Source organism: Mobula birostris, chromosome 2 (assembly GCF_030028105.1).
Source record: "Mobula birostris isolate sMobBir1 chromosome 2, sMobBir1.hap1, whole genome shotgun sequence".
In the NCBI taxonomy this organism is placed as follows: domain Eukaryota; kingdom Metazoa; phylum Chordata; class Chondrichthyes; order Myliobatiformes; family Myliobatidae; genus Mobula; species Mobula birostris.
Window position 1 is genome coordinate 27,922,205 of NC_092371.1, and position 20,099 is coordinate 27,942,303.

General features: G+C 40.1%; 1 protein-coding gene across 1 annotated transcript in view; it reads left to right on the top strand.

The window, feature by feature from the left end:
* bmp7b (bone morphogenetic protein 7b) overlaps nt 1-11,441 on the top strand; it is a 148,891-nt gene extending 137,450 nt beyond the window's left edge. The window contains exon 7 of the mRNA XM_072239080.1: nt 3,322-11,441. Within this exon, the coding sequence (XP_072095181.1) occupies nt 3,322-3,471 (150 nt within the window). The 3' untranslated portion in view covers nt 3,472-11,441. The remainder of the gene's footprint in view (nt 1-3,321) is intronic.
* The last annotated feature ends 8,658 nt before the right edge of the window (nt 11,442-20,099 follow it).

A 20,099-nucleotide genomic window follows, 5' to 3' on the forward strand; every position in this document is an offset into this window, starting at 1 on the left:
GTCATGGTCATCATAGACTTCCATGTCCAGCAGTAACAGTGCAGCTGGACTCACTGGACTCGCGCATTGAACGATGATATTAGGTGATTCAAGAACAGTCGACCACTTGAACCACCAAGCAGGTGTTACCTGGGAGGCCGATCATAGTCAGTGAAGTGAATACTGAGTGAGAACATTGATGCTAGAAACAGCCATCACTGCTAGATAGGTTGCCTACACTTCTCACAAACAAGGGCCCCATCCTACTGCTACATTCTCCAATTTAACAGAGGAATAACCAACAGGACACTGTAGGTCTCCATGTTCTTCAATGAGGACTATTATCATGTGTATCTCGTTGACGTGCTGGATGAATTCTCCACTTGTATCAGGGGTTCTTAATGCAATACATAAAGTCATCTTTAAAGTTAAATTGCTTTCAGTTGTTCTTCATTTAGAGTATCAGGGTCATCTGAGCACTTACTGCCCTTCAGCAGATTGTTGAGCAATAATTGATGGATCTGCCAAAAGCTTGTCAGTACATATTTTTAAAATAGTCTCATCTTCAGTCCTGAGTGTCTTCACTTCCTTGGTCTTTATTGGAGCAAGCTGTGACATAGATGTCAATCTTACTGCTTCATCATTGTCATCCTCACTGGAGTCACTAGGGGCTGTGGTAGAGACCATGTCACGTCCATCTTGTAATTCCTCGGAATTGAGATGGTGTTGCTGCATTGGGAGTCTAACCGATGTAGACTGTAACTCTCCAGAAAATGGATGCTGGCCCTGTAGAGAGAGAGAGAGAGAGAGAGAGTGTGTGTTTGATGGGGACTGGAATTCCTCGGGTGGAGTTTCAGAAGCCCATATTTCCCAGGCAGTGCAGCAGCAGTAGCATCAGTAGCAGCCTCTCTGGAAGTGTCACTAGCAGGATCACCCACTTGAAGTTGTGGCTGCACTTTCCCATTTTGCTTTAGTTTGCTGCTGAACTCTAAATAATGCATTGTGATTGAATTGCCATGTTGATCTTTCACTCATTCGCTCTTTAGATTTTTACTGTCTCTATCATGTTGTTTTTGTAGTTTATCACAAGTTTCACATTTCTTTCAATTAGTAAAAGACTTTACCTGTCTTGTTAACTTTTTCAATCGCTCATACATTCGATCTTATCTCTAGATCAGCAGAAGGTATTTTCTGGCTCTTTAAAAAATTAACATTGTTGGTATTTTCATCCAGACTTTTTTTTTTATCAACTTTTTTCATGCTGAGATGTTTTAGTCAGGTGAGACCTCTTGGGAGGTTTCACAACTTTTGCCATTGTTTTGATTTGATCTTAATTCATATGTGCTTTTATCACCGATCGTGATCTCAAAATATTATTAGATTGTAACCAAATATGAAATAGATTGACCCAGCAACCAAATAGATTGTACAACCACTATTTTCATTAGGTACCAAAACTGACTGCCATGCAACCAAAATAGAGATCTCAACTGAATAGCTTGCAACCAATATTTCCACCAAAGAGATTGCAACCAATATTTTCACAGCTGTTTTTCTTGTTAAATAACAATGCAGCAGTCCTCAGTCCTGATTTCCATCTGGTATTCGAAGCCAGAACACCTTTTGTTCAGGTGGCGAGGATTCCACTTTTGTCTTCGGTTGTAACAAATTCTAAATTTCGTAATTATCCTGCTGACTACACTACTTAGCGGATTCTGGTGTTTTAGTCCAAGGTTCTTCTCGAAGTCAGAAAAGAGAGACAAAACTTGTTGCTTCATGATTGTTTTATTCAGACTTGATAGAACAGTAAGCAGAAGAAAAGTAGAATTGACAGAAAGCAAAGAGAGAGTCAAAGGAAAAAGATGGCCCCTAACATGGAACAGCTATTTTTATACCACAGAGATAAGAAATACTCCATTCAAGACTGTAGATAAGAGACAACCACCTGGAAAGTACTCAATCGAATACTGCAAGCTAATAAGTGAGAAAGCGCTTAATCACTTAATGCAGAACAAAGAAGCTTCCAAAGTTTTCCAGAATTATACTTTGTATAACCACTAGAGGCATGTTAAACTTGCAGATAATTAATTGTTAAACAGCAAAGAAAATAATAGTCCAATCTAAGAATTAAACAGTCAGGTCCAACACTACCCAACCCATGTGTCTTTAGGTGTAAAAGACACCGGAGCACCCAGAGGAAACCCACACAGTCACAAGGAGGACATGCAAACACCACAAAGACAGACTGAAAGGTCTCTGGCACTGTGAAGTAGCACCTGTACTAGCTGCATCACTGTGCCACCTGGTGATATGCTGGACTAGTCAACCTTCCCTACCTGGTAGGTGTTGCTGCATAGAATTTCATTCCACCTTGTCCTGAAAGAGAGAGAGGGGTGGATCTGAACACTGCTGCTGTGTGTGTGGCTAATGTAGTACTGTGGTTGAAAAGCTGGTAGGATGTTCATGCTGAAAATAACGTATGAGGGCTGCAGCAATACTATGTAGATGGATGAGAACACAATACCTACCTCTTCTTCACTGCACCTATCATCACATTATTGAGAAAGTCAAGCTTGAGGAATCTCAGAGCTAATTCTCAACTGTACGCATTATCAGTGGATTAATCTGCCAGGACATAAATTGTGTATGACCTGTGTCACACCATGACATAATTCCTGAGATAGTGTGTTCTGAGCCACATATGAGTGCATTGACAGAGAAGGCAAGAAATGGCATCTCAGCTGTGTCCTACAACTGCAGGGTTGGGACTGGTTATGACAACTGAGCTGGAAGCAGGCTTATTTTGTACAGATGTCAAACAGCCCCTCACTTTTTGACATGAGGCTAGTGCAGCAACATGTTACTGCAGTGCAGCATCAAGTTTGAAAAGAAAATGACTGTGTTAAGCTTATGCTGATTTAGCTGATCTAAGCTAATAAATTGGTACAATAGTTGGAAACTAACCTTGGGAGGAATTTGTTCAAATCCATTGAGGTCTAATCCAAAGCTTGTGCACATAAATACAAGATAAAACGGAATTGGTTGCAGTACATACAGAAAACAAATGGGCCTCCAGTGCTCAGTATTCAGATTCCTTCTCAGGAAAATTATTAGAGCTCAGAGGCTGAGAGATAACTGTTTCTCAGTGAGCCAGTTGCTTCAGAAGAGCAAAAAACCTGTGTGATTTAGGGAGTAATCTTCCGGGTGGAAGACTATCAACTCATCTGGCAACATACTTCCTCCAAATGAGTTTCATGTATATTTATATATGATTGTGATTGGTTGTATTATATGTATCTTTGAAGTGATTTCTAAAAAAAAATGTCTTAATTTTATATTCAGGTCCATTTAATAAACCCGGAGAACGTTCCGAAGCCATGCTGCGCTCCCACACAGCTCAACGCCATTTCCGTGCTGTACTTTGACGACAGCTCAAACGTCATCCTAAAAAAATACAGGAACATGGTCGTTAGAGCATGTGGCTGCCATTAGCTCCTGAAAGACAGAGGAACCAGTATCACTGCCAGTCATGACTCCCCTGTGACAAGTCAACTTACTTACTGAACTGGGGTGGCTTTGAGGAAAATCTAACTTTAAAACAAGAATATATTTTCCCACGACTTTCATTTTTAAGGCTGACTATATGTATAGCTATTCTTTTTGTATTATGAGCAAGTGTGAGGTCAAAGGATTTCAGATAGACTCTTCTGTGTCGGAAAATTCAGATTTTAACATTGTGTGTCATGTTACTTGATCACTTTTGAAAACAATATTCTGCAATTTATAGTGGAGAGAAGCCATTTCTCAACAATTGATTTATTGCTCCAAGATGGTTAATCAAAATAGACAGATAAAAAAAATGCATGCTCAATCCCCAAACTGTGATATCACTGGACATGTTCAGGAGTAAACTCAATCACAACCTCTAATTCCATTCAAGGGCAGATTCCTTTTCCATGCAGGTTACAGTAGAATTTCAATTGCAGTTTATGTTCGATCTGTGGAAAACTATGAGGCAGAAATTTTAGGGATTGATAAAGATGCAGCTGAACCTCAGTCTGTGCAGTGCTAACTGATCTTAATGGGAGGGGTAATGGGATAAAATTCTTGGCTTCAGTTCTTCCCAGAGAAAGGGGCCAGGGCACTGAATGGCAGCACTGCACAGATCACTTCAGTCTAATGAACCTTTTGAGTGGTATATAAGTTTACCGGTTGAGAATTTTAGGTACGGCATCCTAATGATCAAGCAGACTATTGTTTTAACTCAAGTTATCAAGAATTGTCATTTGTCAGTTATACGGGACGAGACTGTGCACAGAAACAGGAGGAAGGTGAGTTTCGTTATCAGCCTTGTAGTGCGGGGTGACAGCAGGAAATACACCTCTGGCTCCAGATCAGCCATTTCTTGACCATCAGGTACATCTCCGTCAATAGCTGAGCAATGGAAAGAAAAAGGGAAAAATTTAAAGTAAGTTTTTATTTAGGTATTTATTTGTTTATGGGAGATGGACTTCATTACCAGCAGTCATTACCTAGCCCTTATTGCTGTAAACTGAAGAGACAGTGCGGACTGAGCCACATTAAGGGATCTGAAGTCACATTCAGGACGGAAACAGACGGAATGATAGACTACCTTGCTGAATATTAGTGAAACTGATGACCATAAAGCTTTCGGTTTGACCGACTGATAAATGTCACCATTGGAAATGAGAGATTTCATCAGTTGAAATCAGAGACAACTAATTGCAGATCACTTTTCCTGTTACTTCAATTTTTAGAATTGTACAGATTTCCAGCTCTCCAAATTATAAAGGAGTTATTGGAACACCAAAGGAGTTACACCAAAAGAATGGTAACAGAAGTAAACAGGCTGTATCTCTGTTTCTAGGAAAGAGAAGGCTAAGGGATGATCAGAATAGCTCTGACAACGGTTGACATGGTTTACAACTCTGGGGGAAAAAAGTCAAAACTGTGAGTCATAGAATTAAGACAGTCACAAATAAATACAGAAGGAAATTGAGGAGAAATTTATTTTAAATTCAGTTTGACAAAAATGGTAACAGCGAACTGTATAGAGATACTTAAGTGGAGGTTCGATAGGCACGAGAGAGAAAGAAACCGATGGTAATATTAACTTGGATCAATGAAGTGAAGTGGGAGGAGACTTATTATGAAGTACAAATAGTGGCAGAGGCCAGCTGAGCTGAAGAGACTATTTTTGTTGTACAAACTCTGTAATTTTAAGCAATTGGAAACATGGCTATAAAGCTCACATTTATGATTTACTATAAGAGAATGGAACAAGGCTTCTAGTTACCAAACCCCTCCAAATGAGCTACAGCACACGAGCACAGTGTTGCATAACTGGTGTCTTTCAGAAAGTGGATAAAAAATACACAAAACTACTGTAACTTGACATTTTCAAACAATACTCAAAACTGTAAATTCCTTTCTACTAATTACACAGAATAGTATTTTTACTACAGATCACCTGGGATTATCTGAACTTGCTCTGATAAACTAAAACAGCACTTAAATATTTATTTGAAATATCTGTACAGAAGTAAATTGAAGATAATTGGTACCTGCTCTTTGCTACCAATTACTAAGGATAATAGAAACCTAATCTGCTGATTACATTGGACAACAAACTTTTTCGAAAGTATTGCTTCCTCAATTTTTTTTTGTTTATGAAAGGCCACTTGAAGCTGAAGACAATTATAATTTCAGACTACTTGTATCACGTAGGAATTTGGAGAAACAAGAAATTAACTTCTACTGAATATAATACATTTCATTGCATAATGGTGCTTATGCTTTGCAATAGTTCAACTAAGCTAAAAATGTTTGTCAGTGATTTTCATTTGTACTCAGTATCTGATGCTTTTAGCTTAAATGTTAACAATAATCAGCCAGCATTGACGAATTCCAGTTGCCCTGATACCATTTCTCCATGACCACAATGTCCTGGTGAAACCCGTCACCATGCTCATCGCCGACAGTGCCAAGATTGGCAAAGAAGAAGTCTAAATGGGCATACAGAAATTGAATCCTTAGTGACATGTTGCACTTCTTGGTTTTGGATGCTTGAAGCATGTTATCAACCAGCTGCACATAGATTGGTGCTCTGTAGTTGCCAAGAAAATTTTCAACAACATCCTTGAATGCCTTCCATGCAATTTTCTCCATTCCCACTAGAAGTTCTTCAAATTGCTTATCTTTGATGATGTGCTTGATTTGCGAACCAACAAAAATGCCTTCCTTAATCTTGGCATCAGTTATCCAGACTTGAATTATGAATTGAAATAACAAATATAGGCAATTTCAAAAAATGGTGCATGATAGGGAAAATTCATGGTGATTTTCATGATCAGCAGCCCAAAATCCATAAGATCAACCCAAAAGTATTCAGGAAGCAAAATCTTTGTTGTCCGGTGTTACCCAGCATAAACTGACTATGTTCTTTATAACTGATTACCCAGGATAATGCCTTATGCTACATCAAATACTGCACCCATGCTAAACTTGTCGACTTCATCGACTTTGCCTCCAACTTCCACCCTGCCCTCAAATTTACTTGGTCCATTTCTGACACCTCTCTCCCCTTTCTCAACTTCTCTGTTTCTGTCTCTGTAGACTGTCTACTGATATCTTTTATAAACCCACTGATTCTCACAGCTACCTTGACTATACCTCTCCTACCTTGTCACTTGTAAAAATGCCAAACCCCTCTTTCAGGTCCTCTGTCTCCACCACATCTGCTCTCAGGATGAGGCTTTTCATTTCACAACTACTGAGGTGTTCTCCTTCTTAAAAGAAAGAGATTTCCTTTCCTCCACCATCAACATTGCCCTCACCCGCATCTCTTCCAACTCACACACATCTCCCCTCACCCCATCCTCCCAGTCCCACATCAGAAATAAGGTTCGTCTCGTCCTCACCTACCACCCCACCAAACTCCGCGTCCAGCACATAGTTCTCCATAACTTCCACCATCTCCAACAGAATCCCTCCACCAAACACATCTTTCTCTCCACCCCGCTTTCTGCTTTCCGCAGGGATTGCTCCCTACACAATTCCCTTGTCCATTCACCCCTCCTCACTGATCTCCCTCCTGACACTTATCCTTGCAAGCAGAACAAGTGCCTCTACACCTCCTCCCTCTCTACTACTCAGGGCCCCAAACTGTCCTTCCAAGTGAGGTGACACTTCACCTGTGAGTCTGTTGGGGTCATATACTGTGTCTGGTGCTTCTTGTATTTGGTGAGACCCAGTGTAGACTGGGAGACTGCTTCACCAAGCATCTCCATTCACCAGCCAAAGCAGGATTTCCTGGTAGCCATCATTTCAATTCTACTTCCCAGTCCCATTCCGACATGCCAGGCCATGGCTTCCTCTGCTGCTGCAATGAGGCCACATTCAAGTTGGGGGAGCAACACCTCATATTCCATCTGGGGAGCCTCCAGCTTGATGGCATGAACATCGATTTCTCAAGCTTATGGTAATTGCTACCTCCTCTCCTTCACCATTCCCCATTCCTGTTTCCCTCTCTCACCTTATCTCCTTACCTACCCATCACCTCTCTAAGGTGCTCCTCTTCCTTCCTGTTTTTCCGTAATCTTCTATCCTCTCCTATCAGATTCCCCCCTTCTCCAGCCCCTTATCTCTTTCACCAATCAACTTCCCAGCTCTTTACTTCACCCCCTCCCCCTCTCCCAGTTTCACCTATCACCTACCACCTTGTACTTCTTCCTCCCCTCCCACCACCTTCTTATTCTGACCTCCCCTTTCTTTCCAGTCCTGATGAAGGACCTCAGTCCAAAACATCTACTGTTTACTCTTTTCCATAGGTGCTGCCTGGCTACACCTGCATTTTGTGTGTGTTGCTTTGGATTTCCAGCATCTGCAGATTTTCTCCTGTTTGTGCTACAGATCCCAAAGCAATTTAAACCTGTTCTTTCCCAAGGGTGACCACGTAATCTAAATACATACTTCATTTCAGATTATCCAATGTAATCAGAACAGATCCTTTGTCATAAATCACCCAGGAAATTCAGAAGCGGCTCATTTCTTCATTATCCATGATAAATAGAATCTGCAACTTACTGACAATCAAACATGTTCTTTGCTGTTAATTACCTAGATTAATGCTAGCTATCAGGATTGTCTAGATCTGCATAGTCTGAACCTACTCTTCAAGTCTGCTGCTCTTTAACAATGTTTACCCAGGATAAACTGAACCTGTACTTAACCACGACTTGCTAAGAGTAGTATGATTACTCAAGGCAATCCGAAACTTTACAACTTTGCCACTTTATGATAAGATTATCTTTACAACTGAATGCCCAGGGTAAGCACCACCTTCTAAATCACTGATTTCCCTGAGTAATCTGATCCTGTCTTTTTACCAGATACATTGAACAATCTGATTTTATTACCAATGTTTATGATGAATATGTTTGGATACACTTAAATTATTCTTCACTCATGAATATTCAGAATAATCTGAACAGGCTTTTATCACTGTTGCACAAGTTATGAATTTATTTCTCAACATTTATTGCATATAACAATTTGAATATGTTCATTACTGACTGTTCAAGATAAGCAGAACCTGTTGAATACCATTGCCTATCCAGGATATTCTGAGTCTGTTCAACTACAAGGAATAATTCAACATGTTCTTTCCTACCAATTATCCCAAATGATCTTTATCTGATGTTCACCACTAATTACCCATAATTGCAGCCTAGTCCTTAACAGCAAATTATACATGATAAAATGAACCATGCTACACCAATAATTGCCTGAACTAACCCAGAGCTGATGACATTGTCCACCGCATTCTGTACCGCTAAAATTGTGCTAAATGGGACAGATTCAGAACAGAGCTGGCACACCAAAACTGGTCACCCACGAGGCTCTTCAGACTCCACCAGCAACAGAAACACACACCACAGCTCTCTGTAATAGCGTAGCCTGATATACCTGTACCACTACTATCAAACCTTTTTATCTACAAATTTACAAGGATGCACTGAAACTGAACTTCACCCTGTTTATTAGGGACATTTTAACATAATTACAGCTCATTGCACAGTATAATATGAACCTGCTCTTTGAAACTGATTGCCCTCAATAATCTGAATCTGCTTGTTACCAAAGATAACCATAAACAGCCTGGATATTCTTCACCGCTGTTTATCCGTGGATAATCAAAAAGATCACACCACTGCCCAACCGAATCTACACACTGCTGAATAGCCAGGATAATCCGAATGTGCAATGCTCTGATAATTGCCCACAGTAACTATTGCCACTGATTACTCAGGATAAAGTGAGCCTGTTGTTTAATGCTGCTTACCAAGATTTATTGTATCCATTCATTTCCCCTGATTATCCAGGATATTCTGAATTAGTCGTCTACCACTGGTTATCAGGTAATCTGCATCTGGATCTACACTTTAATTTTAATAACCAGGATAGCCCGAATTGCTTTGCCACTAATGATCATGCTAAATAATCATAATCAGCTTTAATCACCGATTTCTCTGGAAAATCTGAACCAATGAATGTCCACAGTCAACAGAATCTTTATTACTGTATACCACAGGTCTACTGGAACTAGATTTTACCTTTCATTATTTAGTGGCTACAGTGTGTTTTAACTGTTTAAAAGTTCTTCCTGTTTAAACTGTTCATTAGCATTGAAAGACCACGATCATCTAAGCATGCTCATTAATACTGATAATCCAGGATAACCCTAAATGACTTTCCCCCTGATTCATCCGAACATCAATGCCCAGGATAACCTGAAACCTGATCTTTGCTCCTGATTAAACCCACTCTTTACCACTAATTATCCTGGATCATCTGAACCTGCTCTTTACCATATGGGTTTCTCAGAATCATTGCAATTTATTTGTTGCATTTCTTTCCCACTGATTACGCAGGATAATCAAAATCAGATTTTCTAACTGGTAATTACTAAGGACGATTTTAAGATTTCCACTGACTGATTTGTATAACTTTAACATTGGCCATTATCGCTGATCCTCCAGGATAAACTGAGTTTGCTTCACTTCTGATCACGTAGCTTATCCGAATTTGTTCGTTCCCACTGAGTTTGCTCTTTATCACTGATTATGCAGGATAATAGAAGCTATTTTTACCTCTTATAATCCTGACTATAATGAGCCTATTCTTTTCATTAATTACCAAGGATAATCTTGGTATCTTTGCAACTGATTACTCAGCCCCATTATACTAGTCCATTGCACTGTATTGCATATTTCTTCCTATTATAGATGTCCATTCTGAAAAATACGATACTTGATTTTTCATAAACATATTTTCAGTCTATCTATTTCTGCTTTTCTCCATTATACCTTGCAATCATTTTCCAAATACTGTTTATATTTTTGACTCATTCAGATCACAAAGCCACATGATTCGCTGCCATCCTGTGGATAACATGGATGACACATGACAGAGAAGCCATTAGGCCTACTTATAGTTTGGCTTCTGTTTCTACCGCTCTAAAACATATCTCTAAATAGCAATGGAAAAAATCTCCAGTTATTCTCAAATTACAGTGGTTTTAAATTGACCCAATGTTATCCAGTAGGTGCTGGCTTGATTCTTTATGGAAACAAGCATTTAGGCTTTTTGCAACACATCCGTCCCCTGTGTGCTTTAAGCATGCATATAACTTTATACAGATGGGTACTCAACATACGTCCCTGTCCAGGTCTGTGTGCTTTCATGAACTTACATGCAAGAATAATTGATGTACGTATGCATCTATTGACAAGCAGGTAAGCTATTTTAGGAATACAATGCTTTGTTAAGTTTGTCCTGAGTATAAAAGGCCTTGTAGAGAGGAACAGATGAAGGCATTGATAAATGACATTCTCACTGTGTGCATTCCTGAGGCGCCATGCCAGGTTTGCTAAATTACAAATGATAGGCAGTTGTTTGCCTGGTATTGAAAAGGACAGCAAGGGCGGATTATGTGCTGTTTCTCAAGGTTCACTTCAGAGCACAAAAACAAATTTAATTTTAATAGTACTGTACTGGCAGTCCAGCTGGATATTTTCATCTATTTTTATTTTACTTCCATAACTTTATTTTAAAATTCTTTCTCAGCTAAGGCCACCAAATTGTTCAGTGCCCTGAATTAGCTGTTCCGCAGTTGTTCGGTTTACAATTCAGAGAATCGGAAACTAGATGCCTTTACTCATGCCAAGCTGCGTGTGCATACATGCCTACATGCATGTGTGTGTATACATACGAGCAATATTTATGTAAATAGCTTTACACAAAACATAAAATCTATTTATTTCCTCTAAGTTCAATTTCTTCCCTGTGATCCATACCAAGATGGAAACCTTTAGTTCTGGACAAATCAAAATCTTTTATTTAAAACCATATTTATTATAAAAGGTTCAGGTGGAATGTACAAACACAATACTGTTTCATCTCTCAATAAAGTCAATTTTGAGAACTTCTTTGACTCAAATTAAATAGTTTGTTAAAAATAAATAAATAGATAAACTGGTACTATTAAAATATGTCACTATTGGTTTACTTAGGATGTGTTGGATCAACACTGGTGCACCTCAGGGGTGTGTGCTTAGCCCACTGCCCTACTCTCTCTATACCCATGGCCATGTGGCTAGGCATAGCTCAAATACCATCTAAAAATTTGCTGACGATATAACCATTGTTGGTAGAATCTCAGGTGGTGATAAGAGGGTGTACATGAGTGAGATATGCCAACTAGTGGAGTGGTGTCACAGCAACAACCTGGCACTTAACGTCAGTAAGACGAAAGGGTTGATTGTGGACTTCAGGAAGCGTAAGATGAAGGAACACATAGCAATCCTCATAGAGGGATCAGAAGTGGAGAGAGTGAGCAGCTTCAAGTTCCTGAGTGTCAAGATCTCTGAGGATCTAACCTGGTCCCAACATACCAACATAGTTATAAAGAAGGCAAGACAGCGGCTATACTTTATTAGGAGTTTGAAGAGATTTGGCATGTCAACAAATACACTCAAAAACTTCTATAGTTGTACTGTGGAGAGCATTCTGACAGGCTGCATCACTGTCTGGTATGGAGGGGCTACTGTACAGGACCGAAAGAAGCTGCAGAAGGTTGTAAATCTAGTCAGCTCCATCCTGGGCACTAGCCTACAAAGTACCCAGGACATCTTCAGGGAGCAGTGTCTCAGAAAGGCAGCATCCATTATTAAGGACCTCCACCACCCAGGGCATGCCCTTTTCTCACTGATGCTATCTGGTGGGAGGTACAGAAGCCTGAAGGCACACACTCAGCGATTCAGGAACAGCTTCTTCCCCTCTGCCATCTGATTCCTAAATGGACATTGAACCCTTGGACACTACCTTACTTTTATTTAATATACAGTAATACTGTTTTTGCACATTTTTTAATCTATTCAATATGCATAATTGATTTACTTGTTTATTTATTATTAGTTTTTTTTATTTTATTCATTTTTTTCTCCACTAGATTACATATTGCATTGAACTGCTGCTACTAAGTTCACAAATTTCACGTCACATGCTGGTGATAATCTTTTGGTTTCTATTTTACCTTAATTATAATTTAATAAGTTAAAAAATAAATTAAGAAAATGAAAACTCCATAGACATGTACCACACGACACTAAACTATTCATAGAATTACTTCAGGTTTGTGGAATAGAAACAAAGTGGTCTGCAGAAATGGTCCATGTTGGTGTTAGTGGTTCATAAGGATCATAAAGTGGTTCAGCATTGAACATGCTCATCTCGCCCACTGGATCCATGCCGGTCCTTTCTAGGACCAATTGACTTAGACTTTTTTTCGCTCTTTTCATATATCCTTCTTGGTCTTTTCTTACTCATTTCTTTTAAAAGGTGACAATTGAGTCCTCCTCAACTTAGGACACTGACAAAGGCCAAAGTTCTGGTCTGACTGACACTTCTGAGACCAACTGTATACCGAAATAATGAATATCCCTTGTCAGGACCTAGTCCCAAGTCGCTGCATCTTGATAAATCTACTCATGAACCGTACCCTAACATTTAAGCTAAATTCACGTGTATACCAAAGAGCATTACCCAAAGTATGATACCACAGTGCTGAATTGTCTTATCCCGAAGTCACAAATAAGACTGTGGTAAACTCTTCCTCATCCTTCTTGAAGAATCTATAATCATTTATACAGTTGATCACACTATTCTCCTACGATAACCCGGATGGGTTGGGTTCACTGGTTCATTTCCTGCCAACCTAGGCAGAGCTGAAGAATCAGCAGCATTTTTATCTCCTGCACCCTTTAAAGACATATTCCTGGCCCTTTCCTCAATTCTCATGTGCATATTACATATGGTGATTTCCCCCCTGAAATAGAACAAGTTCCATATGTATTAATGAGACTCTACTCTTTGTCCCCACTATATTCAGAAAGTTCCTTCGTAAGAATCAATTTTAAGACTGTGTATAGCCTCAAACATGCTCATTATTGGATGTACTGTAATAATACAATAAGCTGCCATTGTGTACAATATTTCCAGCACTGAGGCTATATAATTAATCATAAGTGCCAGGGCAATGCAAGGAAGAAAATTCTGAAACCCGTCAGTTATCAGTTTGAATATTCTGTGAGCTTGTGTGTGAATATGAACTCTTCCTGTTGATTTTTGATTTAACATATAGGATAAGCCAAAACTGAGTGAGTTATCACCATCATGTTTATTATCAGTCTGATATAACGTGAAATGTGGTGTTTTGCAACTGCGGAACTGAGCATAGACATAAAATTACTATAATTTTGATGCACTATCAATTACTCCAAAAGACTGGAAGTAGAGTAAGTACTGAAAGGCTTTTATTAGCAGTAAAATGGTTTCTCGTCCATGCTGAGTATCTGCCCTGGACTGAGAGAGGAGCAGTGGCCCAATCGCCTTTATTCAGGGGTCTGTGGGAGGAGCCACAGCGGCAGTCAGCAGAGGGGCATGTCCAGATAGGTAACCCAGTTACTATATATATATATGGTTTACCACAAAATTACAAAATAAATACAGTAGTAAATCAAATGAAATAATGAGGCACTGATCATGGACTTAAGTCAGAGCATAAGACGCTGAAGTTGAATCACTGAGTGTGGGCCTTCAGGCTCCTGTACCACTCTTGTGACAACAGTAGCAAGAAAAGGGTGAGTCCCAAGATGGTGAGGGTCCTTGGTAATGGATGCCATCTTCTTGAAGCACTGTATCTTGAAGATGTCCTTGAAGGCAGGGAGGGCCGCACCCAGGATGGAGCTAGTAGAGTCTACAACACACTGCAGCCTCTCATGATCCTGTGCATTGGAGGTTTCATATCAGACTGCAATACAACCAGTCAGAATGCTCTCCACCATCCCAAAATTTGCAAGCATCCTTTCACCCAGCAAGTGCTGAGAAGGCAACAAATGCTCATACTTAATGTGATTAATCCTGGTCAATGCAAATCAAAAATATGCATTTAAATAAACAGCAACTCTCAGTGCATTTTGAACACTGAAGAAGCATTCATATACTGTTAAGATGGGGAGCTCCATGCTTATCGTCTTGCCATTCCACATGTATCCTAAACCATTCTCTGTCCTATCGCACTAGGAATGACAGGATAAGTGACATGATTTGTAATCAAGGATGGCATCCAAAAAGTAATGCGCCCCTGTTATACTACAACGGTGAAGAAGTTAAATATTTTATGAACCACTATTACCTACAATTAACGGCTACATAGGAGGAAAAACTGCACTTGCCGTACCCACTGCAACTTGCCTATTTCCACAACAGGTCTACAGCAGATGCGATCTCACTGGCTCTCCACTTGGCCTTGTATCATCTGGGCAATAGCAAGACCTACGTCAGGCTTCTGTTTATTGATTACAGCTCAGCATTCAACACTGTCATGCCCTCAGTACTAATCAACAAGCTTCAAATCCTGGGCCTCTGTACCTCCCTCTGCAAATGGATCCTTGACCTCCTCATCAGGAGACTACAATCCATGTAGATCAGAAATAACATCTCCTCCTCTCCGACAATCAACACTAGTGCAGCTCAAAGATGTGCCTTAGCCTACTGCTCTTTTCTCTCTACACCTACGATTGTGTAACAAGGCACAGTTCAAACACCGTCTATAAATTTGCCTATGACACAACTATTGTTGGCAGAATTTCAGGCGGTGATGAGGAAGGCATACAGGAGTGAGATAGATCAGCTGGTTGAGTGGTGTCATAATAACAACCTTGCACCCAGCGTCAGTAACACCAAGGAATTGATTGTGGACTTCAAGAAGGGGAAGTCAAGGGAACACACACCAGTCTTTGTCAAGGGGTGAGCAGTTTCAAGTTCCTAGGCGTTAACATCTCTGATGATCTATACTACTTGTATTAATACTATTATAAGGAAGACACAGCAGCGGGTATATTTCATTATGAGCTTGAGGAGACTAGGTATTCACCAAAGACTCTCGCAAATTGCAGAAGCTGTACCGTGGAAAGCATCCTAACTGGCTGCATCACTGTCTGGTATGGAGGGACCATGGATCAGGAAAAGGATGCAGAAAGCTGCACACTCAGCCAGCCCCATCATGGCAAGTAGCCTCCCCAGCACCGAGGACACCTTCAGATGGCAATAACTTAAAATGTCTGCATCTGTCATTAAGGACCCCATATCCCAGGACAAGCCCTCTTCTCATTGCTACCATTGAAGAGAATGTACAGGAGCTGTTCGTTCCACCATCAAATTTCTGAATGGACAATGAGCACACGTACATTACTTAACTATTGTTGTTCTTTTTTCGCTCTTCATTTGCACTACTTATTTAATTTAATGTTTATATATATTTTTATTATAATGTCATTTTTATTTTTATGTATTGCTGCTGCAAACAACTATCACAATATTCATATGCCAGTGATATTAAACCCGATTCTGATTCTAATTTTACACTATCATAAAGTGTAGCACAATACTTTCAAAGTAATTTTATACACCTCAGAGGACTGTGATATTACTGAGATCAGTAATTTGCACACAGTTATTTGCTATATAAACATATACTGCATGACTACGACATTCTATGACATATTTACCAGAAATGCTGTGTGCAAATACATATTGAAGTTAGCATAGTCAGTAATATAGCACATTGCAAGCTCCTTTTTCACAGTTGTAGATAAAGAGAAATAATTCGAATGGCTATTCTCTCTTGACGTCATTGAAGGAGGTAGAAATGAAACAGTTCCGTGAGGTTCATCTATATGGGCTGTTAATGAGTCAAAACACACCAAAACCAAATTCACAGCAATGGAGCGATGAGATATGGGCAAGATGCAACATCAATAATGGATAAATTTATCCAGAAAGCCAATGGTTCCAAATGTTTCCTAAAATTAGGCCTTAAGACATGGTATCATCAGATTAAATTTAAGGAACAATTTCATCAACAGCCTCTATACACATGAACTTTTCAAATATAACAGGCTGACCCAGTCCTGCTGAAGGGTCTCAGCCCGAAATTTCGACTGCTTACTCTTTTCCATAGATGCTGCCTGACCTGCTGAGTTCCTCCAGCATTTTGTAGGTGTTACTCTGGGTCAACAACATCTGCAGAACTTCTTGTGGTTATTTATTTTACCCGTGTCAGTTACCATTATTGCTTTTAAATTTTCCCATGACCTTGGACCTTCCTTGATCTCCTCCAGCTGACTGAGGAAAATACACTTCCAGAATTCTGGCCTAATGAGAATCTCATATTTTAATTGTTCCAGTACTGATGGTCACTCATTTAATTGGCTAAATAGTTTATTACCATCACATGTACCAAGTGACAAATTTTGTTTTGCATGCCAGAAAAATGGTATTCCCTGGAGTTCAGGAGAATGACCATATAACCATATAAATATATAACCATATAACAATTACAGCACGGAAACAGGCCATCTCAGCCCTTCTAGTCCGTGCCGAATGCTTACTCTCACCTAGTCCCATCTACCTGCACTCAGCCCGTAACCCTCCATTCCTTTCCTGTCCATATACCTATCCAATTTTTTTAAATATAAATTTTTAAATGAGGGGGGGACCTCATAGAAACATTCTGAATGTTAAAAGGCCTAAAAAGATTAGATATGGCAAAGGTATTTCTCATGGTAGGGGAGCCTAGATCAAGAGGGCTTGACTTCAGGATTGAAGGACGTCCATTTAGAACAGAGATGTGGAGAAATTATTTTAGTCAGAGCGTGGTAAATCTGTGGAATTTGTTGCCACGAGCGGCTGTGGAGGCCAAGTCATTGGGTGTATTTAAGGCAGAGATAGATAGGTTCTTGATTAGCCAGGGCATCAAAGGGTATGGGGTGAAAGCAGGGGAGTGGGAATGACTGGAAGAATTGGATCAGCCATGATTGAACGGCCGAGCAGACTCAATGGGCCGAATGGCCTACTTCGGCTCTTATATCTTACGGTCTTATGGTCTTAAAGCAACTGGGAACCTCAGATTGAAGTATGAAGTTAAAAGCTGTGATATGAGATCAGAACCTTCCAGTAACCTTTCTAGATACATTTCCTTACTCTCCTCTTTTAAGATAAAATTTACTCAGTTGCTCAAGATTTCTGAGCATCTGCCATGCCAGCACTATATTTTGTTTGTGTATGCTCCTGTGAATAGCCTTGGGATGTCTGACTACATCCAGAGTCCTATCTAAGGAACACTCAAAAAAAAATGCTGGAGGAACTCAGCAGGTCTGAGAGCCTTTATGGAAAGAAATGAACAGTCAACATTTCTGGCCAAGACCCTTCACCAGGACTGGAAAGGAAGGAGAGGAAAGGGGCAAGAGCCAAAATAAGAAGGTAGGGGAGAGGAAGGTGTTCAAGCAGACAGGTGATAGGTGAGGCCCGGTGAGGGAGAAGGTGCTTTTGTACGTGTTGTTCTGGATTTCCAGCATCTGCAGAATCTCTTGTGTCTCTGATTTACTGCACAAACATGTATTTTTGTCTTGACCACTTGTCCATTTTGCCTTATCCTTTGATATTAGCATGCAAAGTTTTGAAAATGCAACATGTGTACAACATATATAAACATGACATACCTACTGAATCAGGGGCAAATTAGTGTTATCCTTACCACACTGGGCTGAGAAGAGCAGGGTATAACAAGGGCCTTTAGTCGACCTGCATCACAATAACACCGTCAGAATAATTATTGATTAGGGTTGGGGTTGGTCCTTTGAAACCTCATGTGCCACCGAAACAAACTGAAGACTGGGCTGATTGATAGAGGGGTTTCCAGAACTTATTAGTGGGTTCTTGACTGAGAAGACAACTGAACTGAGGGAAATAAAAATGGTCTCCGAACAACACGGATTCTGGGCAGACGGCCCAGGAATGAACACCAACCAATGACGGCTGCAGCGGCTCGAGCACAGCCGCTGGAAACGGTGCGAGGGACTGGAAGCCAAGGGGTGTCAGAGATGGATTTGGATTGTCAGTTAGGGTAGTTGGTGTTGGGGGAGAGAAAGGAACGGGAGATTATTTGGGGGGTGATTGCAGAAAGGGCTACTTGAGGGGATGAGGAGCCTATGAGGTAAATTACTGAATGGAATTAGGATGGTTGGTGTTGGGGAGAGGAAGGAACTAAAAGTAGGGCTGTGGTTGATTGCATAATGGGCTAGCTGAGGAGATGAGGAACCTATGTAGATAATTTGTGAATGGAGTTATGGGGTAGTGTGATGGGGAGCGGGAGGGAAGGGGGTAATGAGGGGATGCAGATAATTAGTGGATGGAGTGACTGCCCCGGGGAAAGAGGGAGCATGCAGATGGAAGGTAGAAATAGGAAGGAAGGGATTGCTGGGAATAAAGTGTTGGAGGAGAAGATTAGAATCAAATTAGGGCTGGAGGCTGTCAGGAGCCAGGAACTTTGGATGTCTGGAGGTGGAGGAGGAACATGGGCCTGTCCTAATTGGAAGGTGGAGACATGAGAGGGGACCACAAAATATGTTGGAAACTTTGGCTGTATGAAGATCAATGGAAAGAATACACAAGCAGAAAAAACAGGATGTCTGTCAGTGGAGCTGCAGCTCATTATAAATGAGGTAGGAATGTGAAGGCATTGTGGTGATAAATAAAAATCTCATTACTATTGACAATTAGTACTGATACTCAAATCTTCACCTACGGTATTGTATTGCACACTGGTGAGGCAGCCACTTCCCCAAGCCCTTGTTTATGTTACCCAGCAATAACATAAAAGTGCTGGAAGACTGAAACAAATAATCATACCTTCTAAATGTATCTACTTCCTCAACTATTGGCTAAAGCTGCTAAAAGCTTTGCATTTACTGTACATTCGTCTTTGTCTGAATCATCTCATCAAATACCATTCTGGCTGGGCTCCTCACAGTCATAATCAGCTTATAAAACAGTCATATGAAATAGGGGAGAAATAAACCATATGGTATCTTAAGTCTCCTCTGCCATTCAATAAGATTAGGCTGATTAAAATTTTAAAAAGACCTGTAGATGCTAGAAATCCAAAATAAAAGCAGGAAATGCTGGAAAGGTAACATAACCAAAAAAGATAAACAAGAATTCACATCCTACATCAGTTGATCGATCTGTCTTGTTCCCAACTGCATTTCCCTAATTCTTTTCCCATAATCTTTGACTTGCCCCCATAGACGAGAAATCTGACCACAGTTGTCTCAAATACATTCAGTATTCATACTTCTCTAAGGTAGAATGTTCCAAAGATTCTCAGTCTTGCTTCATGAAGATATTTATCCTTCCCTCCCTTTAAATTGGTGACCCCATATTCTGAAACTATGCCTTCTGGTTGTAGACTCCCCCATAAACAGGAAACACAACCTAGCCAAAAATTTCTTCCATAATTCAGGAAACCCTTTAGATTTGAAGCAGGTTTTTCTATTTTTACTCTCCACTGCTTTTGCAATAAAGGCTGTCATTCCACTTTCCTCACCAATTACTTGACGTACCTGCATGATAACTTATTTGTGTTTTACATATGAGGGTACCTCTGTGAAGCCGCATTCTGTAGTCTCTCTTCATAT